At 53.1% G+C, this 26,765-nt stretch overlaps 1 protein-coding gene across 1 annotated transcript in view; it reads right to left on the reverse strand.

Moving 5' to 3' along the window:
• Positions 1-221: 221 nt before the first annotated feature.
• LOC138081875 (epididymis-specific alpha-mannosidase-like) overlaps positions 222-26,765 on the reverse strand; it is a 39,043-nt gene continuing 12,499 nt past the window's right edge. The window contains 21 exon segments of the mRNA XM_068974981.1: positions 222-319; positions 1,743-1,779; positions 2,259-2,371; positions 3,975-4,112; positions 5,600-5,792; positions 5,864-5,974; positions 7,096-7,348; positions 7,692-7,879; positions 9,328-9,331; positions 10,643-10,715; positions 10,718-10,910; positions 12,708-12,841; positions 14,163-14,301; positions 15,395-15,579; positions 18,509-18,583; positions 18,586-18,709; positions 20,840-20,929; positions 23,656-23,749; positions 23,799-23,887; positions 25,555-25,709; positions 25,712-25,726. Of these exon segments, the coding sequence (XP_068831082.1) occupies positions 222-319; positions 1,743-1,779; positions 2,259-2,371; positions 3,975-4,112; positions 5,600-5,792; positions 5,864-5,974; positions 7,096-7,348; positions 7,692-7,879; positions 9,328-9,331; positions 10,643-10,715; positions 10,718-10,910; positions 12,708-12,841; positions 14,163-14,301; positions 15,395-15,579; positions 18,509-18,583; positions 18,586-18,709; positions 20,840-20,929; positions 23,656-23,749; positions 23,799-23,887; positions 25,555-25,709; positions 25,712-25,726 (2,501 nt within the window).

The raw sequence follows: 26,765 nt of genomic DNA on the forward strand, positions 1-26,765 counted from the left end.
TATGAGCTTGTGTGAAGCTACCATCCATGGCAGGAGAGGAGAGGGAGGGCAGGTTCCAGTGGGCAGGGCAAGAAACAGGTCCTTACACAATTTTTATTTAAGAAATCAGAACACCCCAATTCCGTCCATTTCCTGCCCTTAGCCCACCAGATGGGCAGCTGTTCCCCTCATCTCTCCAGGCTGCTTTTCCATGACTGGGGCCCACAGAATCTGCCAAGGGCTCACTGCTCTTGAAAGTGAATGAAGAACGTCTGGATCTCCTTTGGGTGGATGGTGATGTTGGGGCCTCTGTGGGGTGGCAAGGGACGGTGTGCGCCACCTGGGGGAGCAGAGGCGGTCTGTCACTCCCCTTTGGAGCTGCCTGCTGCCCCAGGTCACCACATCCCTGCAGCCCCCTCAGAACACTCCTTCTGTCTGCATTCTTGGGCCTCACTCTGTGGTAATGGTCTTCAGTTGTCCCCTTCCTGACCGGATGTCACTGCCCATGGGCCTCTTTCATTTATGGCATCCCCTGACAGCTCAGGGGACAGCATCCCCGTACATTTCATTGCCAGAGCAAATCCCCATGGACAGGATGAAAGTGAAAGCTGCTCAGTCCTCTCCGACTCTTTGTGACCTCATGGACTATACAGTCCATGGAATTCTCCAGGCCAGAATACTGGAGTGGGCAGCCTTTCCCTTCTCCAGGGGATCTTCCCAACCCAGGGATTGAACCCAGGTCTCCCACATTGCAGGCAGATTCTTTACCAGCTGAGCCACCAGGGATGGACAGGATAGACAGGATGGGCAGCCCCATTTTACAGATGAGGGAACTGAGGCCGAGGAGGAGCTGGTCTCCCCAGGTGCCGAGGTGGAGGAGCACACCAGCAGGGGGTAGGCACATGGAGCTGCTCCCAGCTGTGAGTCCCCTCCTCCCCGTGCTGCTCAGGTGGAGCCCTGCCTTGCTGCAAGATGACATCAGTCATGTTACCCACCCTCTCTCCCCATAATGTTCAGACCGTGCAGAGAGGGGAGGGGAGGCAGGGGGTAGCTCCATCCCTGAGCAGGAAGGACAGTGCTGATTGGTAGGCTGGGGCTCTTATGCAGGAGCTTCCCTGAGGGGGTGGAAGGAGGAGGCACAGAGGGTGAGGCGCTCTGTGCTGCCACCATGCCCCCTTCTGCATTTACGTCTGCTCCCAAGACTGGTGTCAGCTTGTGAGCAAGAGGTGACAAGGAGGAAGTAATGAAGCCAGTGCGCTGCTGAAGCCAGGCGGGAAGGTGAAGCTGACAGTGTCTCTGATGACAGTGGGCTGGGAGTCAGTGAGGAAAGAGACCACTCCCCACCCCTATATTCATGGCTGTGAAAGGAGGGCATCGGGAAGACACCACAGGGAGGGCTCCGGGTTGAGTTGCTGGGATTCTCTCAGATTGCAAGTATCCCTGAAGCCAAAGCAACAAGAGAGATTTAGAGAAATTCTCCATAAGCAGGAGACAGGTAAAGAGCTCAGATCCCCCATGAAGAGGGCAGACTGGGGATAAAGGAGAGGTCTCCATACATCACGGTGGTGTGGCGGGGAGGATGTGGTTGGGCTGGTGCAGCAGCAGCCTCACTTGTAGTGGGGGTCAGAGGGTGATCCAGGGGTCAGGAGGGGAGGGAGGACACAGGCAGGAATCTGGGGGCGCTGACATCCATCAGGGTGTCAGGCGCCGTGTGTGCCTTATCAGCTGAAAGCATCAACATCCTTGTGGGGAAAGATCCTTGCCTCTCCATTTATAGGTGAGGACATGAAGGCCCAGAACCTGGGGTGGGGTGGGGGGCGGGGAGCAGAATACCAGGCAGAAATGCCCAGACTCACACCTGGGACTGAGTGACTTTGATCACCTACTCCATAATCCGTGTGAGAATCTTTTGTTTTCTGATCCCACAAATAACATCTGTGTTGTGTAAAAAGATTTACCACAAGAATAAAACAATAAACACACGGAATACAGGCATGTGGTAAGAATCAAGAAGTCTAGAAGAACATGAGTAGGAGGGGTTGGGGTGCCCTTATGCACCCCAGAGATCAAATCTCATGGTTTTTTTTTCAAGACTGCCATAATGCATCTTTTAGCCAAGGTGGCATCTGAGTCAGGATGGTCACACTTGGCGTTTGACTTGGGGTCACACAAATGAGCATCTGCTTGTGTGTCCTGACTCAGTGATCCAGGAGTGGGACATGGAGTGGGGGTTCCTGGCTCAGCCATCTGGGAGTGGGACATGGGGTGGGGCAGGTTACCTGCAGATTCACCATCACAGGCTGAGACAGGACAGGGTGCTGTCCCTTCTCATACAGGTGGTGAAGCCGCAGCAGGACTCGGCAGAAGTCCACTTTGGTCTGTCCTTGATGGCCTTAGGGACAGAAGGAAGGTGGCAGTGAGGACCCCCCTGGTCTGTGCCTGGTACTTGACACACACCTCCCTTTCCCATCTTCAACCTCCCGCAGAAGCAGCTAACACAGCCCCTACTTCACAGACAAGAAAACCAAGGCTCAGAGAGGGGAAGGTGCTTGGTCTGCAACAAAAGAAGGAGTGAGGATTCCAACCAGGTCCAGCTGATGTTAACGCTCCCCACCATGCACACAGGGGCCAATGCAGATGCCTAGAAAGTCTTGGCCTCATTCACTGTTGTGGGCTTCACTGGGCCTGCCCTCCAACCTGCCAGTTCTCGGGTATAGTCTTTCTGCCTCTGCCCCAGTGAAGAGTGGTGTGGCTTCTTGACTCTGAGGCCAACACAAAAGTGATGTGTCATGTCACACAGATGCTTTATCCTGTCCCTCTAATTGAGGAAGCCTGTGTTAGAAAAGAGTCTCTTGCTGGTCCCTCGTGAACAAAGGTGTAGGGCCTTCCTGCTGGATCCCACTAGACACATGGCATAGGGGTGAAACAACCTTATGCTGTGTTAGGGCCCTGAGAGTTTGGGATCTTTGTTATTTCAGCAGAAGAGTTCATAGACTCTCTTTCCCCCCTTCCTAATGCTGTGGTTAAGGACAGGAGCAACAGAAACATGCAAAGACCTCTGGGTCCAGAACATGACAATGATGATGGTGATGGTGATGGTGGAGACAGTGATGATGGTGATGCTGGTGATAATGAGGACCCTGGCGATGATGGCGGTGATGATAACATGGTGGTTGTAAGAGTGTGGGAGAGCAGGGGGCCCTCTAGCCATCTGCTGCTGCTCCCCTCGCTCAGTCACTTACTTTTCTCTAGGAGGAGGGACTTGCTTGCTTAGCCCAGGCTCATCTCTCCTCATCTTTGGTACGGGTTGCCTCCAGGAGGTGGGTTCTCAGTGGACTTTGCCTCCAACACAGGTAAGCATGACTGCTGCTGTAAGAGATGATCCCCACCTCCTCTTCTGTGACACGTGGAGCGAGGTGCAAGAGGTCAGCGTGAAGAAGCCGTGTGGCTACAGGACTAAGCCACGGCCTCCAACACCCACTTTATTAGCCACAAAGGTGGTATTTGGCCTCTGCCTCTTCCTTTCCCTCTTGATCCTCATCCTGCAGACCTCACACTGGAGTGCGCCAGCTCTTGGAGGGTCTCCAGGAACAGGGCGGTGGCTGAGGCAGGGTCAGCCCTGCGTTTGAGATGCTCTGAGTGTAAAGGGACACATAAGGTGTACCTGGGCTCCCAGGTGCTTTGGCAATATGATAAGCTGTTTCCTGACAGTTGTTTCCTCCACCAGGAGGTCCTCCCGGATGCCCTGCTGGGGGCTCCCCTCTGTACACAGTCACTGCAGTCTAGATGGCACCTGGGCCCCACCTGCCCCTGGCTTGCTGAGTGACCTGCCTCTCAGTGGGCCTTCATCTCCTCATTTGGCAGATAAGGAAACCAGATGACTTCACAGAGCCTGGATGACTCTGAGAGAGCACCTCTGTCTGGTGATGGGTTTGAGGATCTAGTTGACAACAAAGAGGCAAGAGCAAGTCTGGACGCCTGAACTCCTGCCTCACCTTTCTGAAGATTCTGCAGGTGCTTTGTGTGGTTTGAGTTGTACATCCAACCTGGGATGCTGAGGATCTGCAGGTGGAGACTTGGAGGCAGCGTCACTGCTTCCTGCTGCTGGGAGTCTGGGTGAACCCGGGTAGTCTCTGCAAGGCAGATGGACAACAAGGAGAGAGTCTGGGCCAAGCTTCTCCTCCTGGCATTCAGAGCCCTCCACATTAAGTGGAGCTTTCCACACACATTTCATCCAATCTCACACCCCCTCCAACCTGTGGCCCACACCACAGGCAGCCCGAAGCATCTGCTGGTGCAAATGCCATCTCCTCACAATACCTGGGGCTACAGTGACTGACGCTTTTGAACTGTGGTGTTGGAGAAGACTCTTGAGAGTCCCTTAGACAGCAAGGAGATCCAACCAGTCCATCCCAAAGGAAATCAGTCCTGAATATTCCTTGGAAGGACAGATGCTGAAGCTGAAACTCCAATACTTTGGCCACCTGATGCGAATAACTGACTCATTTGAAAAGACCCTGATGCTGAGAAAGATTGAAGGCGGGGACAACAGAGGATGAGATGGTTGGATGGCATCACTGACTCAACGGACATGAGTTTGGGTAAACTCCGGGAGTTGGTGATGGACAGGGAGGCCTGGTGTGCTGCAGTCCATGGAGTCGTAAAAAGTCGGACACAACTGAGCGGCTGAACTGAACTGAACTGACAGTGATTGGTCAGGCTCGGGTCATGTGATTTGATCAGGCCAATCGGATTCTTTTCCTGGGATCTCGGCTCTTAAGACCTGAGCGAGTCTCAGTTCCATTTGGGTGCGGAGACACAGAGTCCCAGAGCTGTTCACAGCTACGTCTCAGGTAGGAGGAGAAAGAAGGTCTGCAGTCAGAGCAAAGCTCAGGTGACAGAAAGAAGGAGAGAAGTGGCCTCGTGAAGCATCCAGTGCCCAAGGCACAATTACACCCCAGCCCTTCTCTGGGGTGCGTTGGCCTCTGAATAAAGTCTTCTTGTGGCTCAGTTGGATCAGCTTCAGTTTCTCTCATGTGCCACCAGAGGCGCCGAGGGTGGGACCCGTGGATGGAGCTGACCACAGCCACGGAACTTGCTCACCATGGCAACATCTGTTCTGCAGGAAGGGCTCCCAGGTGCTAGGAAGGAACCACTGACTGACCCAGGAGCAGACCCGACCCTGCTGGTCCATCATATCCCCTCTCCTGGGAATCTGCCCCTGGACCAGGAGGTGGCCGGGAAGGCAGCTGTTGACAGTCCTGAGAGAGATGGACATGAACACCCACTCCTGGGAGGCCCTGAGCTTCTGTGTCTCCCTCCTGCCCTGGCCTCTTCTCCAGCTCCTCCTTCTGTTCCACGAGAATCTCTGGGCCTGGTTGCCCCCTTGGGATTCTTTTCTTCCAAACAAGAGAACATCAACTGATAGCCCTTGATGTTGATTGCTGAACTCCCCCTGGTTCAGGATCCCATCTCCACCAGACTTACAGGGCACCAGGCCCTCTCTTCGGCATCAATCCCTCTCCTGCTGAATCGGTTTCTGCCTGAGCTCATCTCACCCATACAGGCCGGCTCACCTTGGGTCAGGGATGACAGCTGCTCTGAGAGGAGGCCCTCTTACCGCTCAGCTCTCAAAGCAGCACTACGGGTCTGTGCTGCAGCGCCACCCCGCTCCTCTGGCCGAGGTCCCTGGTGAGGGTCGAGGGTCCCAGCAGGAGCCAGAGCACCGAGTGGACAACCGAGGTGTCGTTCAGCGTGACGTTGACAGACAGGGCCCACTGCTGTTTGATCAACAGCTGCTGATGGAGCATGACCTGCAGGGAAGAGTCATCTGAGTTGCCTGGTCCCTGGCTGGCCCGTGGTGACCAGAGGGGCCTCCTCCTACCTCCATCTGCCCGCTCCCTTGGCTGGAGACGCCGTGCGCCTGCTCCGACAGCAGCACCAGCCTGCTCTGTCTGTCCTGGATGAAGGCCGACTGAGTCGTGGGGTAGTAATTCTGTGGGCAGAAATATTGCCAGACTGGTGGTGATGGTCATGGGCCAAGTGGGCCACCTGATCAGGCATCTCCCTCGGGCCCCCACAGGCACAGCAGCAGCTCAGGGCGGCACTGGTAGCAGCAGGGAGGTGCTCTCACTTGTGAGATGGACGCCCTGGGATTCAAATCCAGCTCCACTGCTTCCTGACCTTACGAGCTGGGGGACTCAGGCTGCCCAAGCCTCAGTTTCCCGACCTGTAAAAGGGGCTCCCAAACCATCCCTGAAAAACTGTCGCAGGAAGGGAACAAAGGCTTGTGTGTCAGTTCAGTCTGAGATAGGCTAATAGTTGCCCGATAGTAAAGGGCTCAAGTCTGGGCTGGAAAGCGGTCACACAGTCCACACTCTTTGCTCTGTTGGAGCAAGATGTCCTGGGCTGAGCGCCTTGGACTCTCTGGAGCCCAGGCTACAGGGGGTGAGAACCAGTCAACAGGAATGAGAGGGACCAGAAACTCAAGGAAGACAGAGCAGGGAGGGGCTGCATTCCCCACTGGAAGGAGAGAGAACTAACATGGATTGAGGCTCAGGAGGTTCCCAGCCTGGCACTGCTCCCGGATCATCCCAGCTGATCGCACGGCGCTGGGGGGAGGTTACCCCCTTTCCCAGGAGAGCACTGAGGCCCAGGGAAGCCAAGGGACTTGCCCCAGGTCACGCTGCTGGGGGCAAAGCATATCAGAGCTGAACTGATTTCAGAAATCAGCCTGTGCTGTTTCCCAGGCAACCAGGCAGTGGCTCGAGTAAGAGCAGCAAAGAAGGGTCACACCCGCTCAGGCCTGGACAGGCGCCATCTGCTTCATCCTCAGAGCAGTCCCAGCGGGCCAGTCATCTGACAGAGGAGGACACGCGGTGCCCACAGTGGACCTCAGGGACTTTCCTCATATGTGGGGGCACCAGAGCTCCAACCCCAGGGCTGAACAAGCCCGGGTCTCAGCCCTTAACGGCACACATGGGCGACAGAGGTTCTGGGAGATGCTCTGGAGGCCTCTGCCGCTGGAGCTTAAGGGGTGTCTCCAGCCTCTTTCGAGAGGCTTCCTCTCTTTTCTGCTCTGTGGCCACTGTCCCCACGGGGCACCATAGGATGTACCCGAGCTATAGTGTTCGCCATGTACTGCTTGTAGGCTCTGCGCTGCGTCTGGTACCCGTTGTTGTCGGAGTAGAGGACCCACCCGGTGATGAGATTGGTGCTGGTCCTCAAGATGGCCTCGCGGTTCAGCTCCAAGGGGCCCACCCTGTACTCCTGCTCTATGCGATGACCCAGCAGCTCCCCGTCAGTGCCCGGGGGCCCGCGGGCCAGCCGGGAGTAGATAGTGTACGCGGGGTCCCTGTCATTCACCGTCCTGGAGGAGGAGCAGAAGAGATATGTCAAGCTGGGGGAGACTTCCGGACACCTGTCCCTGCTTCTTTCCTTCCTCTCTTCCTGTTTCCCTCCCTGCCTCCTTCCTGCCAGGCAGGGCAGGCAGAGGGGCCTTTGGGGCAAAAGAACAGGAGGAGCCCACTTCACCAGAGGCACTGAGCACCTGGCCGGTTTCTGGGTGGCTTATTTCTCTGCATTAATGAAAACACAGGAACAGCTCTTGTGTGTATATCATTGCTGGTTTCCCAGGTGGCTCAGTGGGTAAGTCCCCCACCTGCCCGTGACCACCTACTGTGTGCTGCGCACACGCAGAGGGCCGACTTCACCTGTAGAAGCACTGCCGGATCTCGGTCAAGAGCTGCCCCTCCAGCATCTCCATTTTCACAGCCACCCAGGCTGGCTTCGCTGTACCATTAGGAGCAAACACGTAGTTATCGGAAATGGATACCTGACCCTCATCACTGTTATCGTGGTATTCCATGAACTCCTGGGTCACCTGGATGGTTTGGTTACTCTGCAGAGGTGGAAAAGAGAAAAGAGTATGATTGTTATAGACAGTTTCTTCCAGGAATTCTCCTTGTGATGGGATCCAGGCTCAGAAGGCCTCTATTTAATATTAAGACACCAACACGGAACCAGGAGTGAACAAAAATAACTTCCTCAGAGCCTATGTGATGGTCAAGAGGACTCAATGATGCTCATGCACTCAGCTTGGACAAAAGCTCCGTGGACTCACCAAGAGCCCAGGAGGTAGGTTTGCTCCCTATCCAGGAAAGAATCCCACAGGAGGAGGGGAGAGACGCTGCAAAACACGCTCCCGAGAGCGTAAGCAGAGGGTGTACCACGGTTTCAGAGGCTCTGCTCCCACTGCTTTATTGAGTTAAATATTTATTTATCTATTTCTGCCTTATGGACTGCACCAAAGCCTTTGACTGTGGGGATCACAATAAACTGTGGAAAATTCTGAAAGAGATGGGAATACCAGACCACCTCACCTGCCTCTTGAGAAACCTGTATGCAGGTCAGGAAGCAACAGTTAGAACTGGACATGGAACAACAGACTGGTTCCAAATAGGAAAAGGAGTACGTCAAGGCTGTATATTGTCACCCTGCTTATTTAACTTCTATGCAGAGTACATCATGAGAAACGCTGGGGTGGAAGAAGCACAAGCTGGAATCAAGATTGCCGGGAGAAAGATCAATAACCTCAGATATGCAGATGACACCACCCTTATGGCACAACTCTGTGGGCACACAAAATAGCATATACATGGACAGCGTGTAACGTGGTGACTTGTATGGTATGTGAAATATATCAACATGCTTGTCATATATGAAGGAACAAAGGCCCTCCTCCAGCAAACGCCCTGGGGTGGTCTGCGCACAAGGTGGCTGCCCCCCTCAGCTCTCTGCACAGGCAGGTCCTTCTAAGGAACCACTGTCCGCTCGTCTCTCCCACGGACTCCCTCCAGACTGCAAGGCCTCAGGCCTGGCTCTGGGTGTCTCGTCCTTGCCAAGCCTCCTCTGAGCCACCCTCTCTCTATTCCAACAGGCTTCCCTCTCTGACTGTGTGGCAGGTGCTGGTTGTACCCCTACTGGGAGGTGAGGGAGCCCGGTAAGAAGCACACATTCTCTCACCTGAGCCCAAAGCACCTGAAGACACACAGGGGCCAGGCAGATGGACGGCAGGACACTCCTGGGAAGGGCTGGGCAGGGAGGTGGCTTGGGTGTGGGGCACCTGTGGGTGGGCAGAAAGGGATGGCGAGCTGGAGCCGGCCCTTCAGGGGCGTCCCAGAAGGGGCATGGGGCCTGAGTGATGACGGAGCCCAACGCCGGCCTGCAGGCTTCACCTTTCCCTGCCTGACCAGGGAGGCTCACATGTGCTGGGGTTGTACCCCACTTCTCCGGCTCCCCCACACCCGCTGCTGACCTCTCATGTGGGCTGCAGTCGGCCCTCCCTACCTGCCTCATGCTCTCCCAAGACGTCCCTGTGGACTGACTGAAGGACAGAACTTCCCATGAGCCCCACTGAGGGCCAGTCCTGGTCTGAGTTTACAGAGCTCCTGGCAACCGATGGGGCTGAGCTCCAGGTGACACTCGTCTTCCTCACATCAACATCCCGTCTCCCTCCCCTGCAGTCTGCCCCCTTTCCTCTCTTTCCTTCACCTCACTTTCTAGCCGGTGCTCCTCCCAAGCTACCTGTTCTCCTGAGTCTTCTTCCTACGAGGAGGGCACAGGAGAAAACGGAAGTGGGTGTATTGGAAGAGGCAGCGGAGGAGCAGTGAAAACTGCCTGGGATGGGAACTGAGGCTGGACAAGGGTGGCTCCAGACTCTGGGAGCCAACTTTCCCCCGATAAGTGACTGCATGAGTGAATGGATAGATAGATGGAAGGATGGATGGAGATGTGGAGGGGTGGGTGCAAGGGTGAATGTATGGTGAGTGGATGGATGGATGGGAGGGTTGGTGGACGGATGGATTTTTTGTGTCTCTCAATTTAAAAAAAATTTACAATGGCTACACTTTTTCCATGGTGAGCTTTTCAGCGCCCCCCCGCCCCACCCCCCACTTCTTTTCCTGTGGAACAACATCTTTGGCATGAACAAGTTCACAAAAGGTTTTCTTGACCTGGCCCAGTCTCACACACTTCTCCAGCACCACAGTTCAAAAGCATCAATTCTTCAGCACTCAGCCTTCTTTATAGTCCAACTCTTACATCCATACATGGTTACTAGAAAAAACATAGCTTTGACTCTACAGACCTTTGTTGGCCAAATGGTGTCTCTGCTGTTTAATAGGCTGTCTAGGTTTGTCAGAGATCAAACCAGTCAATCCTAAAGGAAATCAGCCCTGAATATTCACTGGATGCTGAAGTTGAAGCTCCAGTACTTCAGCCACCTGATGCAAAGAGCTGACTCATTAGAAAAGACCCTGATGCTGGGAAAGATTCAAGGCAGGAAGAGAAGGGGATGGCAGAGGAAGAGATGGTTGGATGGCATCATTTACTCAACGGACATGAATTTGAGCAAACTCTGGGAGACAGTGAAGGGAGGCCTGGTGTGTTGTAGTCCACGGGGTCATAAAGAGCTGGACATGACTAAGCAGTTGAACAACAACAAGACTCACACGCCTAGAAATAGAGCTGGTTACACAGCAAGAGGCTTCACCACCATCACATCCTTGACATACAAATGAGGAAATGGAGACCCAGGTGAGGCATTACCTGCACAAGTCCTAGGACACTCCTGGCCTCAGAGGCAGCAATGGCTGCACCCCACCTCTCCCAGATGCTGTGCCTCAGGTTGGTGTCCTTGCCCAGGAACATGGTGTAGCAGTCATTCCCCACATGCATCTGCCCACTTGCCTACGATTTGTCCTGGGTCTGCGGCCAAACTCGTTGGTGCTGTCCACGGAGGCCCCAGTGTGCTGAGTGTCCTTCTGGGCCCTCCTCATGGGCCTGATGAAGTAATACTGGTAGCAGAGTCCTGGGATTGTGGTCAGCACAAGCAGGTCATAGGCAGATGGCGTCTTCTTTGAGTTCTGGACCTGCGAGTCCAGAGGGACAGGATCACATGATGGATGTCACAGGGGGAAGACATCTCAGTCTCCTTAGCAACCCTGGGCTTACACACCTCCTGGATGGAGTGCTCCCTCCCCACAGGGGCAGCAGGGTCATCCATCATGGGGCTGAGCTGGGCTCCCTTCCTGTATCCTCTCTGCTCAACAGGGTCCTAGCCCAGGCCCTACCCCCTCCTCCTTCCTTTCCCCTTTGGGGCTGAAAAACCAACGTCCCTCCTTTCCAACTCTCCCTGCTGTTTCCTGCCTCTGAACTTTTGCTCACACTCTTCCCTCGACCTGGAGGGCCTCCTCTTTGGAGGGAGCTCTCTTATCTCTTCATCCTCCAATTTCCCAGAGGAGAGAGGTTTTCAGGATTCTCCCCATCTCCAAGTTATCTGATTTAGGGATGGGATGAGGACTCTGGTTCCATGTAGGGAACCCCTCATTCTCCAGAGAATGGGTCCCATCTCTGGGCTGTTGAGGGTTTTGTGGAGGGGGCCAATTAACGAGCTCATGTTGCTTCTCACCACCTCCAGCCTGGTTGTTCTCTGAACGAAAGCAGACACAATGTCCCATGCATACCCCTCAAATTGTCCTGAAGGCTTACCTCCACTGCAGTTATCATCTGTCACATTCTTTACTTTCTAATTTTGTTGCCTGCTTGGATCCCCCTGCTAGAATACTAGCCCCCTGAGGGCAGGGACTTTTGTCTGCTTCCTTATTAAAGTTTCTCCAGCACCTAGCATAACGCTGACATGCAGTAAGTGTTCAATAATATTAAATACATTTATTCTTAGTGGGTATTGCCTTTGGGTGGGGAGAGGGGATGTTGTGTGTTGGGTCTTCTCAAACAATATCCTTCCCTCCTCCATCAACATGAGAGGATCTTCCTCCTGTGTCTCAGCTAAGTGCTGGTTCCTGGTCATCACTCCGTATCTTAACTGTCCATTTCTGTGTCTGCTCCCTGAACCCCAAGTGACTCAACTTGAGGCCACATCCCAGATAGGCGTTTGGAAGTGTTTACTGAGTGATGGCAGTACCTCTATCGTCTCCGCAAGAAAGGATCGGCTGGGGGTAAGTAGGGCACCCTCTGAAATCACTTTCAGGTCCTGGTTGTGGACAGGGATGGGGAGGGATCACATGCTCACACTGGATGTGGGTGTTGCAGAAAGAGGCAGCTTGGGCCCAGCCCCTAACATGGCACATCCATAATGATCCACCTTAAAGATCCTTTGTGCCTTTCCACACAAGGTGGAAATTTACGAGCCTGTGTGCTAATTCATTTCAATTATGTCCATCTTTTTGCAACCCTATGGACTGTAGCCAGCCAGGCTCCACTGTCCATAGGATTCTCCAGGCAAGAATACTGGAATAGGTTGTCATGCCCTCCTCCAGGGGATCTTCCCAACCCAGGGATCGAACCCACGTCTTCTGAGGCTCATGCACTGCAGGCAGATTTTTTACTGCTGAGGCACCTGGGAAGCCCAGAAATTTATATGAGAATATATATATTCCCAAAAGAGAGGCAGGAGGTGAAGCTTCCCATGCAGCTTATATCACCCTCAGACATTCCAAGGAGGCGACAGAAGGGACTTTTGGTCGTTAGATGCCCAAAGCCCGAGGTCAATCCCCTGGGTGGATCTCACTGACCCTAATTGTCAAGTGCCTCATTATGGTGATAGCAGTTATTTCATGATCACGTCAAAGTCTCCCACTTCTAGGGGTCCCTGCCTGGATCAGAGACAGCAACCACAAGTGCGGCTGAGGCAGGATTCCCACCTGTACCTGTGCAGGCACGGGGTTGCCTGTCTCATCTGTGAGGTTGACCTCAGGGAAGTTCACAGTCAGGGTGACGATGGTGGTGACTGTCCAGGCCAGGGGATTATAGACCATGGCAAAATGCCCCCCAGGCTCTGGGCCTGCACACGGACAAGAGGTTTTACTGCTGACACCTGACATACTCCACACATCTGGATGCCCCTTGGAACAAAGGAAACTGAGGCCAGTGAGCCCGGCCCTGCAGATCCTAGGTGAGTGGGACAGGCTGAAACTTGGGATCAGACATGCAGCCCCCTCTACACTGTTCATACTATCGTCCTGATTCCCAAGCACGGGGGTAGGGGGAGCAGCCCTCCAGAAGCTGAGCCCTCCTCACGCATCTCTCCCTGTCAGCCCACTTTCCTGGTGAGGACGGTGAGGCCATGAGAGGTAGCATCACCTGCACAAGATGACCCATCTCCCAAGGCCTGGCTCCAAAGCACTTGGCAAAGGAGGGGTGGAGAACTCTCTGGAGCTTGGGGGGTCAAGTTCAATCACCTAGTTCAGCACTGGAGGCCCCTGCAATACTGACCTGGATATTCCATCCACTCCATACACCATGCCCTGCCCCCGCACCATCTGTCCTTTCCAATGACTCCCTGATCCCTGAACACCCACACTTTCCAGCCCCTGGCCTCTGCCCAGGCAGCTCCCATGGCAGGATGCCTTTCTGGGGTCCCCACCTACCCCTTGCCTGGGGAGCTGCCCTCCTGAGCCCATGGCAATGGAAGGTCCCACCAGCACTGAATCGGCACTGAATCTAGCTCTCTTTCTGAGACTGTCTTCCCCTTCCAATCCCAGTCTCTGTGGGCAGAGGCCCGTCTGCTGCACCCCTGGTCCCCAGGACCTTTCCCAGGTGTGAAGGTAGGATGGGATTGTACACAGACACAGAGGGGAGGGCGGAGCAGGTTAGGTGAACAGTGAAGTCAGAGGGGGAAGGGCATGGTGACAGACAGCAGGCTGAGTGTGGACCCCTGCAGAAGGTGCAGCAGGCCTGGCACCTGCCCAGGGAGACCAACTTGTCTTTGCCCAGGATTTGCAGGGATGAAGCCCGTCAGCTTCAGGCAAATGGCCTGATCAGTCACATTTCCCATGTGAAACTGTCGTAGTCACCCAGGCTGGTCACGCAGTGGGCCTGACAGGCTGTGGCCCCAAGCTGAGCTCGGGAGGGGCCACGTTAGCATTTACTGCTCCCTCCAGCTGCCACATCACCCCTTCTTTGTTCACAGAGAAGAAACAGAGGCTCAGAGAAGTGACTGCCCCTTGCCAACTTCCTGCTGAAAGTAAGAACCGCATCTGGGATTGGGACTCGGCGTTTCAAGCCCAGTGGAACAGGCGTCTCCACAGACCTCGAGGTTCTCTTCTTAGAAAGGGATGGGGACCCTGCCAGGCCTCAGGATCCACCACTGGGGGCAGGCTTACCAGAGAGGGCCGGGGACCTGTCCTGGATGATGGAGGCCATCAGCTTGCATACCCCCTGCATCCCGGTGCTCAGGTGCTCCACAAACATGTCTCTCACGTTGGGGGTGTGAATCCCTGTGATGGCATAATGGTGCTGGACCTGGGGCCCCCCCAGAGCTGGAAGGAGTGGGGTCAGGACCTGCCCCTGCTCAGCACCTGCTCTCCTGGCGCCCACTGGGCACTGGTTCTCCTTCCTTTTCAGCAGGTGCTAATGGAGAAGGTGGGGGGTCCCTCCCACTTTACAGAAGAGGAAACAGGTCAGATAGGCTGATGGACTTGCCCAACTTTTGTTTACCTTGATCTGAACCTCTGACCTGGGACAAAAACAGACTTCTGGAAGCAACCCCCATCCACTACCATCCCCAGCTTCACCTCCCAGGCCTAGTCATCCCATAAGTGCCGCTAACCTGCTCAGACACACTTCATATATGACCTTGAACTTGTCTGCACTGAGTAGGGGTGGGATTACCTCTTTTTCCCTGAAGTGAAACTGAGTCACCATGGGGTGAAGTGACATTTCTGGCTACTCCAGTGGAGGCGTAAGTCAATCTGCTTCACCCCCCTCCACACAGTGACTAGTCCTTCCAGCCGTTAATTCCCTTTGGGTGACAATGAAAGTCGTGATCAGTGAGGCCCATTTCTGATTGGGTGAGGACACAAGTTACAGAATGTCTTAGACCTCAGTTTCTCTGTCTGTACAGGGGGAGACAAGTGAGATGGAAATTAGTGAACAACTTCCTCTGTAGCAGCCACAAAGCCCACAGGGTTATGTGTTAGGGATATTATCCCATTCAACTGGCTGCCTTCCTACCTAGGCAGACATGTGGTTCTCATTGTCCAGGGAGTGAATTGGGCTCAGAGAGGGAAAGTCACTTGCCCGAGGCCACACAGCTCAACTGAGATTTGAACCTGGACAGGACTGTGGGACACCAATACTGCTCCACTTTGCCCTTTACCCTCTGGGTGAATCTGGTTCTAAAGCTCAGTGAAGCCACAGGTGGAAATCTGGGGACGTAGCCTTGATGCAGCTTCATCATGTGTGGGTCCTGGGACCCAAGGTGACCTCAGTGTTCTCATCTGTCAAGGGGACCTGTAGTGACCGGGGACCGGGAGGATCTGGTGGCCTAGGGAGGGGGACGCACACTCCCAGGAGGGTCTGATCCTGGTCCTGCCACTGAGAGGTGTGGCGTTACCTCGGAGACCGCCCAGCGGAGCTTCTGGAACTGCTGCAGGGCCCAGGCCCGGTCCAGGAACCGGTGTGGAGCCAACGTGAATCGTGTGAACATGGACTCCCTGGCGTAGAGCAGAGCGCTGGCTCGCCGCGCCAGCCCCTTGAGCCCACTGCGGGAGGCGTAGAACCCGGTCCAGGAATGAAACGTATCTAGGAGAAAAAGGCCAGTAGTGGGTGTGAGGTCCTGCCCATGGAGGCCCCTGAGCCCTAGTCTGGGAAGGGCTGAGGAAGATTTGGCCAGTGAAAGGACTGCCTGGATAACCCGGGAGACAACCTAGGGTAGGCATTGATCTCAGGGCTCCTTCCCCAACTAGGCCAGCAAAAGCCCAAGATCCCTGAAAGGCCCGGGTAGATGGGAAGGTCTGGCTGGTCTGGGCCAGGCCTGGAGAGGCCTGGATACTGAGGTGACAGGAACGATGGAGCCATGAATCCCACTGTGAGCCTGCGGGTGCTAAGCCATTTCAGTCGTGTCCAGCCCTATGTGACCCTATGGACTGCAGCCCGCCAGGCTCCTCTGTCCATGGGATTCTCCAGGCAAGGATACTGGAGTGGGTTGTCCTGCCCTCCTCAGTGTGAGGACCCTGGGAAAGTCTGTGAGCAAAGGTCTTGGAGGACATCAGGGGAGGAGGGAGTGGGATGAGGGCCAAGAGGACAAGACCCAGAGGGGAGGGGCCTGGAGTGCTGGCAGCCCCCCTGTGTGTGTCACTTCTAGGGTGAATAGAAGCCTGGACAGGCCTGCATATCAGGGGGGTCCCTCTGGCTGCCTGCAGGGAGGGCCAGGAGAGGCGGTGGCAGCTGAGAGAGCCCAGTAGACACTGTCCTGACTCCGCCTGAGAGGACAAGTTGGGGGTGGGAGGACGGAGGCTGAGCTCCTTAGGGACAGGCTGTCTCAGCAGGTGGCTCAGTGTTCCCTACTATTTCTGCTTCCTGCCTCCTCCCCAGGCTGGGGGTGGTTTGGTGGTTTAGTTGCTAAGTCATGTCTGACTCTTGCAGCCCCATGGAGCCTACTAGGCTCCTCTGTACCCATGGAATTCTCCAGGCAAGAATACTGGAGTGGGTTGCCATTTCCTCCTCCAGGAGATCTTCCTGACCCGGGAATCGAACCCAGGTCTCCTGCACTGCAGGCTCATTCTTTACTGTCTGAACCACCAGGGAAGCCCAGGAATACTGGAGTGGGTAGCCTATCCCTTCTCCAGGGGATCTGTCCAACCCAGGAATTGAACCAGGGTCTCCTGCATCGCAGGTGTGTGTGTGTGTATGTGTGTGTGTGTGTGTGTGTGTGTTCAAGTCACACATTGCTGTGTGTAAATTCTTTACCAGATGAGCTACCAGGGAAGCCACACCAGAAGCCAGTCCTCCCCTAATCTGAGGTTCCCGGGAAGTGTCCTGAGAGCTAAACAGCTTCCCCTTCTCGCCACTCAGATGAGAGGCCAAGGCTCGAGAGGCACAACCAACCCAGGTCTGGGGGAGTCAGGGCAGCGGCCAGCCCGGAACCAACCCTGCCAGTGGGGGCCCATCCTGGTGTCTCTTTGCAAGGGAAGGAAATGAGAAGAGAAGTATTTACGGTTGAACTGCCATGTGGGTGTCCCTCCAGTCCTCCTGGAACCCACTTCACAGATAACGAAGTAGGGGCTTAGAGAGGTGACGTCACTTACTGGAAGCAACTCAGCTTGCGAGGCGAGGAGCTGTGATCTAAACCCAGGTGAGCATCCGAGTCACCGTGTGGGGCCAGCCCTCCTGAGGCTCTGTGCCTGCCGAATGGTGAGGGCGGGCAGGGGACAGGCCCGGGACAGACCTAGCTCCAGGGACCCTGGCCCCATGGTGAATGTTCAGCTAGAGGATGCCCCTGTGAGCTTACCTAACCTGTCCCATGTGGATAGCCTCACATCTCCTCTCTCCCTTCCGCAAGGGCCTCTCCAGCTGAGTGACCCAGCATGGACCCGCGGCTGGGCAAAACTGGCTGGAGGCAGGGCCTGATTTCGTGTCCCTGGGATGTCCTGGCTAAAGCTGACCTGGGTCCTTTCCTCTCTCACTCCCCAGACCTCAGCTTCTCCTTCTGGGCAAATGGGGAGCAAGGCAACAGGATTCTTCAAGGGCTCTCATATTTTATGTAGTGAAGGTATTAGATGGATCAACAATTTGGACAGCCCCATTCCCCACTGATGCCCTGAGCAGGGCCTGAGCTAGGGTGTGGAGGGTATTTCTGCCTCCCCAGCTCAGTGTGACGCTGTGTGTGGATAATTCCCGCCTGGCTTACAGACAGATGAGCTGGGTCAGCAGCGGGGGTGGGTCAGCAAGTGGTGTGAGTGTGGCTTGTCCTGGGAGGGGTGTTAATGGGCTTCCCAGGGGCCACCTAAGGCCCTGAACTGGCTTCCTCAGCAGGCACTGCCTGGATCACGTCTAGGTTTTGACCCAGCAACACAAGACAGAGTTGATGCCAGAAGCTACATCTGCTGGGCACTTCTTCTAGACCACTTACTAGGCTGAAACCTCTTATCGTTCCACTTTGTTTTGACACGTGATGGACTAAGCAAGATTAATGTCCCTCCTGTCTTACTGACACGGGACAGTGCCATGTCATGCATGTACCCAGGCAGAAGGCTCACCCCACAACCTTGAAATGACTTAGACCATGCTGTCTGCAGCCAGAACAGTCCTGGCCTCTGGGACACAGGCTGGAGGGAGACAGGGTCCCCCAAAAATGAGTAGGTGGTAATAGAAGAAAACTGGGGCTCTGGGGCAAGGAGGGGCCAAGTGATCTAGCCTTAAAGTCAGGAAAGGCTTCCTGGAGGAGGTGACGCTGCAAGACAATTAGGATTTGCAGGAAGAGAAGGTGCCAATAGGGCACTCCTTCAGGCATCACTGTAGTTAAAGGCATAGAGGCAGGAACCCGCTGTGTGTGGACAATGGTGAGAGGCTCAATGTGGTGGGAAGCAGGCTGTGTGTCTCTATGAGCCAGGTAGGTGGGGCAGGGACTGTCTCTGCCCCAGTGCCTCTAGCAGGTTCCCAGCACTGTGCTGAACAGACACTGAGTTGGGGGAGTCTTGTACCTACCAGGCACCAAATCACCACCGCAGTCCCCAGGCATAGGGCAGGAAGTCGCAGTGGTTTCAGACAGGCCCTGACATATGTTTAGAGTGTATGGCTTGGAATAGTCGCTCAGCGTGGCATACTCCAAGAAGATACCAGTCTTGGGTGTGAGGCTGTTGATGTAGTTCATCAGACGGTCCATGTTGGCAAATTGCACTGAGGCATTGAAGAACTGCCTGCTGCATCGCTGTGGGCCAGAAGCAACATCCTGCACTTCTGGAAGCAGAGCCCAAACTAAACAGAGTGAGTTCCTCTTCAACTCTCTCCCATTCTCCTTGGTGGGCCACAAGTTCCCAAACCAGTTCCCAGGCCCTGTGCTCTAGATGTTTCTCTCTGCCCCTCTCTCTTTCTCTCTCCTTTTTTTTTTTTTTCAGATTTTATTTTATTTTTTTACTTTACAATATTGTATTGGTTTTGCCATACATCAACATGAATCCGCCACGGGCGTACACGTGTTCCCAATCCTGAACCCCCCTCCCACCTCCCTCCCAGATTCACTGTTGCATTATTTAAAACAATATATGGAGTCAGCCTATGTGTGCATCAGTGGATGAACAGATAAAGAAAATGTTATATGAATATTTATAAATGTGTGTATATATATATAAATATATATATAGTTATTCACCAATAACATCATCAATAAAAAACAGGAAATCTTGCCATTTGCAGCAACATGGATGGGACTTGAAGTCATTATGCTAAGTGAAGTAAGTCAGACAGGGAAACATGAATGCCATATGATCTCACATGTGAATTTTTTTAATGGAGGTAATATAAAAAATAAGCTTATGCCTGGAGAGAACAGATTGGTGATTGCTTAAATGACTGATGGAAGTCAAAAGGTACAAATTTCCTTCGCCAAAACACAGAAGTCTTGGGGATGCAGAGAACATCATGGTAACTATGGCTAATGGTACTCTATCATGTATTTGAAAGCTGCTAAAAGAGTAGATCTTAAAAGCTCACATCGCAAGAAAAAATTTTGTAACTCTCTGTGGTGACAGATACTAACTAGATCTATTGTGGTGATCATTTTGCAATATATTCATATATGGGGTCATCATGTTGTATTCATGTGACTAATATAACGTCATATGCATTAAAGAAGGAGAGAGCTACAGTTCTAAAAAAAAGTACCCCCCCCCAATAGTCACAGTATTCTATGTTTTCCTTGTTGAAATTTGGCTTTGGGAAAAGTACATAAAATAGAATTATAGTGAGAATATATGTAAGAAGCAGGGCTCACAAGAGTGAAAGTCTTCCTTTGACTGAGATGAAATCATATAATGGATAAAGTTGTTCAGAGGCATTTCACGTGTATCTCAAATGTTGGACTCAATTGAATGTCCAGCCACCTCTGAATGCATCTTTACTAAAATCTGCAATTCCTGGCTCACAGAAATCTTGCAGAGGAGATTATCTGGCTCTCGTGGGTGTGTGCATGCTCATTCGACTCTTTTGCTGCCCTTGGACTGCAGCCCACCAGGATCCTCTGTTCATGGGATTTTTCAGGCAAGAATACAGGAATGGATTGCCATTTCCTCCTCCAGGGGATCTTCCTGGCCCAGGGATCGAACTCCCATCTCCCAAGTCTCGTGGTGTTGGGAGGCACATTCTTTACCACTGAACCACCTGGGAAGACTCTAGTGGGCACAACAAGGTCAGGACAAAGAAAGTTCTCTTTAGGTTTTGACAGGTGAGTCCAGGCAAAATTAGTCCTGTGAGTGGCCAGAGTGATGAAACCTTCAGAATTTATTGCTCTCAGGCTGGCCAAAGAGATATTTCATAAAATCTATCTCATCTTCTCTCTCTCATGAATTCTGTGATGAGCTCAACACAAAAACTCACGACAGTGTATAGCACAACAAACAGCTTAACTTCCCCTTCTTTTCCCATCTTTGATCAGAGGGGAAAGGAGGTCATGATTGGATCTCACGGGGGCCTCCGAGTGTGTTCAGAACCATCTCCAGAAAGAAATGCCAGAGCAATAATATGTTGATGAAGCAAGCCTAGATTTATATATCCTCCAGCACCCCACTTTGACAGTCATCATAACGAGTAAGAAGTAGGAGGTTACAGGTAGATTTTTATAAACTTTTGTGACCCGGACCCAAGTTACTTTAGGCAGGCGTTTCTATTTTCCTTTGGCAAACATCACATTCTGAACTCCCAAGGCAGTAAAACTGCCTGGATGAAGACCAGCTTGGTTAGAGCTGCAAACAGGTTGAGGGTATTAGCAGGTACAGAGGCCAGACCCATCATGGCAATCTCTGGGTGTGGTTGAGGAATCAGGGCCAGGGATGGACCCCCTTACCCATGGCCAGAGAACATGTCCTGTCTGGAACCAGATGAATCGTTCCCGCGCATTGTTCAACAGTTTCTTGGTATACATTTGAATGTTGTCCTTAAAGGCATGTCACTGGGGGTGAACATCTCATCCGTGCATTGATCTTGGAAGAAAAACCCTTCACTGAGAGACAGGAGTGTTAGGGGGCTGCACCCTGAAAAGGAAGGCAGCCTGGGGTCCAGGTGGACTGGAAGAACTCCATGAGGCCAGAGTGCATGTGGGCCAGCAGACCCCTCTGCTGGCCTCCATCATCCATCAGTCAGACAGGCAGGTCAGTGGTGGGCAGATGAGAGCTTTGTGGACAGAGGGCCACATTCCAGCCCCGTGGGGGACCTCAAGCACATCTCCTTATAGCTCCTCTCTTCCTTCTGCCGCCAAGTGAAGCCCACAACCTCTGGGCCCCACTTCCACCATACGGATTAGGTGAGGACCGTCTTGATTCCTCCTTCCTTACGTCAGCTCCATGCTCATCAGATCCACTCCCAAGGATGCAAAGAGGGCTGGGGCCAAGGGTAAGCAAGGAAGGCAGGCACCGTGGGCACCAGACTTCGGGGGTATAAAAATCTTGATACCTAAATTATGGTATTTTAAAGAAAGGCAATGCCAAAGAACACTCAAACTACCACACAATTGCACTCATCTCACATGCTAGTAAAGTAATGCTCAAAATTCTCCAAGCCAGGCTTCAGCAAAATGTGAACCGTGAACTCCCTGACATTCAAGCTGGTTTTAGAAAAGGCAGAGGAACCAGAAATCAAATTGCCAACATCCGCTGGATCACTGAAAAAGCAAGAGAGTTCCAGAAAAACATCTATTTCTGCTTTATTGACTATGCCAAAGCCTTTGACTGTGTGGATCACAATAAACTGTGGAAAATTCTGAAAGAGATGGGAATACCAGACCACCTCACCTGCCTCTTGAGAAATCTGTATGCAGGTCAGGAAGCAACAGTTAGAACTGGACATGGAACAACAGACTGGTTTCAAATAGGAAAAGGAGTACGTCAAGGCTGTATATTGTCACCCTGCTTATTTAACTTATATGCAGAGTACATCATGAGAAACGCTGGGGTGGAAGAAGCACAAGCTGGAATCAAGATTGCCAGGAGAAAGATCAATAACCTCACATATGCAGATGACACCACCCTTATGGCAGAAAGTGAAGAGGAACTAAAAAGCTTCTTGATAAAAGTGAAAAAGGAGAGTAAAAGTTGGCTTAAACTCAACATTCAGAAAACGAAGATCATGGCATCTGGTCCCATCACTTCATGGGAAATAGATGGGGAAACAGTGGAAACAGTGTCAGACTTTATTTTTTGGCTCCCAAATCACTGCAGATGGTGACTGCAGCCATGAAATTAAAAGACGCTTACTTCTTGGAAGGAAAGTTATGACCAACCTCAATAGCATATTCAAAAGCAGAGTCATTACTTTGCCCACAAAGCTCTGTCTAGTCAAGGCTATGGTTTTTCCAGTGGTCATGTATGGCTGTGAGAATTGGACTGTGAAGAAAGCTGAACGCTGAAGAATTGATGCTTTTGAACTGTGGTGTTGGAGAAGACTCTTGTGAGTCCCTCAGACTGCAAGGAGATCCAACCAGTCCATTCTGAAGGAGATCAACCCTGGGATTTCTTTGGAAGGAATGATGCTAAAGCTAAAACTCCAGTATTTTGGCCACCTCATGTGAAGAGTTGACTCATTAGAAAAGACTCTGATGCTGGGAGGGATTGGGGGCAGGAGGAGAAGGGGACAACAGAGGATGAGATGGCTGGATGGCATCACCGACTTGATGGACATGAGTTTGAGTGAACTCCAGGAGTTGGTGATGGACAGGGAGGCCTGGCGTGCTGTGATTCATGGGGTCACAAAAAGTTGGACACGACTGAGCGACTGAACTGAACTGAACAATATTTTTAAAGTAAAAACGAATCTGAAACCTTCTCGATGAGCAGAATCTCAAAATTCTGTATAAAGACAGGCCAACATGCTGGCATCCACAGGCACTAATATGGTTTGGGAGGCACCAAAAGTGACCTTCTGGGGTCTGAATAGCCCACAGCAAGGGAGCCACTTGCCTCTTTGCCACTCATGGCAGGCAGCATAGAGGTGACATCTCAACCAGGCTCCAGGAATGACCACTCTGAATCTCTGCGAATCTCAGTTTGCTGATCACTGCTGCTGCTGCTGCTAAGTCACTTCAGTCACGTCCAACTCTGTGCGACCCCATAGATGGCAGCCCACCAGGCTCCCCCGTCCCTGGGATTCTCCAGGCAAGAACACTGGAGTGGGTTGCCATTTCCTTCTCCAATGCATGAAAGTGAAAAGTGAAAGTGAAGTCGCTTAGTCGTGTCCGACTCTTAACGACCCCATGGACTGCAGCCCACCAGGCTCCTCCATCCATCGGATTTTCCAGGCAAGAGTAGTGGAGTGGGGTTAAGGTATACTAAAGATTGTGATGATAATTAAAAGACAATAGTTGACGGAAAACACCAAGAAACAATGCTAGGCACAGAATGGAGGCTGACATCACTGGTAGTGAGCGCCTACCCACCCTCTTCTCCCAGCTGCCCCATTCATCCTGCGGACAATATCCCCTCTTCAAAGAGGGGCTCACCCCCTGCCTGTGGCCTCACAGGCTCAAAGGGACAGAAGGGGACTGAACCCAGGTCTTCCAACCAGACAGCCCACAAGAGGGCTGTTCCCATGACCTGGAACCTTGGAGCCGCCTCCTGAGCCCAGTATTGCTGCCCCACGGCTGCTGCCCCACGGCTGCTGCCACGAGACCTTGACTGGGTGTCTAGACCTCAGTTGTTCTTTCTGTAAGATGGGTGCTTGGTGAGTCCCCTCAGGGGTGGCCGTGAGGGTCAGGGCTGACGTGCTTCAGGGAGAGGGCAGGGAACAGGGTCTGGCCCAAGGCAAGAGCTCACGAGCAGTAGCCGTTCTCATCCAGGACGTGCGTGAAGATTTCCTGCTGCGCCAGCAGGGACCTGGATCCTCTCCACATGAACTGCATCTCCTGCAAACCCAGAGGGAACAGTGAGGGCTCAGGAGCAACAGGGCTGCCGGGCTCCCCTCCCCAGAGCCCGCCTGAGTCTCATGGTTGCCTGCACCCCACTCCTCTCTCAATGGCTCATGGCCAACGTCTCCCTCCACTGCCTCCTCCTCAAGATTCCTCCTGACCTCCCAAAGCCACAGGGGGTGGAGGAATTTGCCCTTCAGAAGGCCCCTGCCTGCATGTTCATCCCACCCCTCCTCAGGGCAGGACATGCTGTCAGAACCTGCCAGTCATTTGCTCACTAACTCTGCTTAATGCCCCCAGACACGGGGGGCTCATCACCTCTCACTGAGGGTGCAGTTCATTTTTCAAGATCAGATGCCTAGAAAGAGCTCAGAGCTACAAAGCAAGGATAAAATCCTGTTTTTGTGAGTACTCCCTCCGATTCATACACAGTTCACCAACTCCTATGTGATTTGGTCTCTGAACATGAATCTCTGGGAATCACACCCAGCTCACAGACTTATCTGCAGGAGAATCGAGCTGCTATGGAAAGTGTGTGCAGTGTTAACTGCGGCACTCAGTGGGGTCATTGTAAAGTTTATTTTTCTTGCCCACCGAGAGCCCAAATCCTCTTTGATAACTCCTGCTGGCCATGCTACCACTGCTCTCCAAAGCTTCATTACCTGAGTCATCCTGCACAGAATCCTTGCATTTTGGCCTAATTTTCCCATTTATGAAATGGAGTAAATTATACGACTCCTATCTGTAACTGTGTGGATAATGTCCTAGAAAATACAAATTGAAATCTTAACCCCAGTGCCTCAAACGTTGGTTCTCTATACCAGTAACTGAGTAACAAGGGTAGGCCCTGATCCCATATGACTAGAGTCCTCATAAAAGGAGGAGTTGGACCCAAACATGAACAAAGGAGGATGATAGGGAGAAGTCAGCAGTCTGTAGGCTAAGGATGCCTGAGGCCCCCAGAAGTAGAGAGAGGCCCAGAGCTGACCCATCTGAACACTCTCAGAAGACGCAATGCCCTGTCCAGGATTGACCTCAGCCTTCTGACCTCCAGGCCTGTTAACAACACATTTCTGTTGCTGGAATTTCCCAGTTTCTGATACTTTCTTCAGACAGCCCCAGGAAATAGAGAAACTACATCATAGGCTGCTGTGAGGATTAAAAGAAACCCAGAGGGCAGTGGCTCCCACCAGGCCTGGCACTTTGTAGATGGCAAAGGCACTGTCTGTGTGGTTGTTGAGTGTTACATTCACTCATGCTTGCTGCCCAGCCATCAGATGAGTTATTATGTCCCGGGTACCCTGAACCCCCCACCGCCTCCTCTCTGCATCGAGCATGGTTTACTGAGTGCAGGTCTGTGCCTGTCCCTTTGGAGACTCAAAGAAGAAGGCAGCACCAGCCCAGCTGAAGGGGGAAGGGGACTCAGAGCCACAGGCATCTGAGCTGGGCCTGCAGCTCAGCCAGGAGCTAGACCTGCGGGGGCAGAGAACCACTCATGCCGGAGGGCACAGCAGGGCAAAGATGGGGCTGGGACATCCCATGGCCCGTGTAGCAGCCAGCATCCCAAATGCTCGGGAGAATAGCAGGGGCTCCGAGATGCAGGAAGGAATAGAGGGGGAGAAGCAGAGGCGGGTTGGCAGCAGTGGATGCAGCTCACTGCTCACCTGGTCCTTCTGCATGGCCTCTTTCAAGTCATAGTCAATCCGGGAGATGATGTGGCCACTGAAGCCCGCCAGGGCAAACAGGGTGGGGGTCGTGGCAGAGGCGCCAAGTGAGTCCACCTGCCAGGAGATCTGTGGCCGGATCCCAAATTTTTGGAGAGAAATCCGTGTCCTTCTGCAAAGAGATCAGCCTCCTCAGTGACTGAAGGGTGGCCCCTCAGCCCCTGACTCCCTCAAGGCCCCCTACCCTTCTCTGGGACTGGAGTACCATCTACCAGGCCAAGCAGGGTCTTGCTGCTCTAGACACTAATACAGAGGGCTCCATCTCAGAATCATCCAACCACTCACTTACTCAATTCTGATTTACAAGCTGCTATATTGAGCCACATCAGCATTACCGATTTGATGGACTTGGGTTTGAGCAAGCTCCAGGAGTTGGTGATGGACAGGGAGGCCTGGCGTGCTGCAGTCCACGGGATTGTGAAGAGTTGGACACGACTAAGCAACTGAACTGAACTGAACTGAGCTGATATTGAGCCAGGCAGTTCTGAGGCCATCAGAGAGAAGAGATGGAAAAGCACTTGGTCCAGCCTCCAGGGAGAGGGGCTAAGAAGCCCCTCACTGACCGGGCCGGGCTCAGATCGGATCCATGACTCTCACCTGGTGGCAGTGTGACTCGGGTAAGTTTTAGTAGCATTTGAGCCTCGACCTTTATGCCTACTAGTGGAGTCTTATAAGACTCCCCATATCCAGGACTGCCTCAAGGACTGAAGGGACCAAGTGTATGTCTTGTACTTAGAACATGAAGTTTACTGGGAGAGGAAAATCAATGTCCATCCTCCGGGGAGCTTGGCTGGTCTTGGAAATGGAGCCCCATGAAATCCCCTGGGGAGGAACCAGTGTCCGGAGGTCCATGTCCTTTCCTACCCCAGGGTGATGGGAACACAAGTGTGCTGGGATTCTGGCTGCCATGGTCTAGGCCAGGCCTGTAGGGTCATCTCTGGGCCATTCAGGACAGTGTGCATGGTGGGCTGAGACCAGAGGTGAGGGCTGTCCCCGCCGTGGCCACCCCCAAGGAGGGGAAGGGGTCCGCACCTATCCCCTCTTTCCAAGCTCAGCAGCACTTGTCTGACCAGATTCTGGGCTGAGCTCTGGGGACCCAGAGAAGGATCAGACACCAGTCACTGCCACAGACAACCTGTAGCTTCCAGGTG

This window comes from Capricornis sumatraensis, chromosome 7 (assembly GCF_032405125.1).
Source record: "Capricornis sumatraensis isolate serow.1 chromosome 7, serow.2, whole genome shotgun sequence".
In the NCBI taxonomy this organism is placed as follows: domain Eukaryota; kingdom Metazoa; phylum Chordata; class Mammalia; order Artiodactyla; family Bovidae; genus Capricornis; species Capricornis sumatraensis.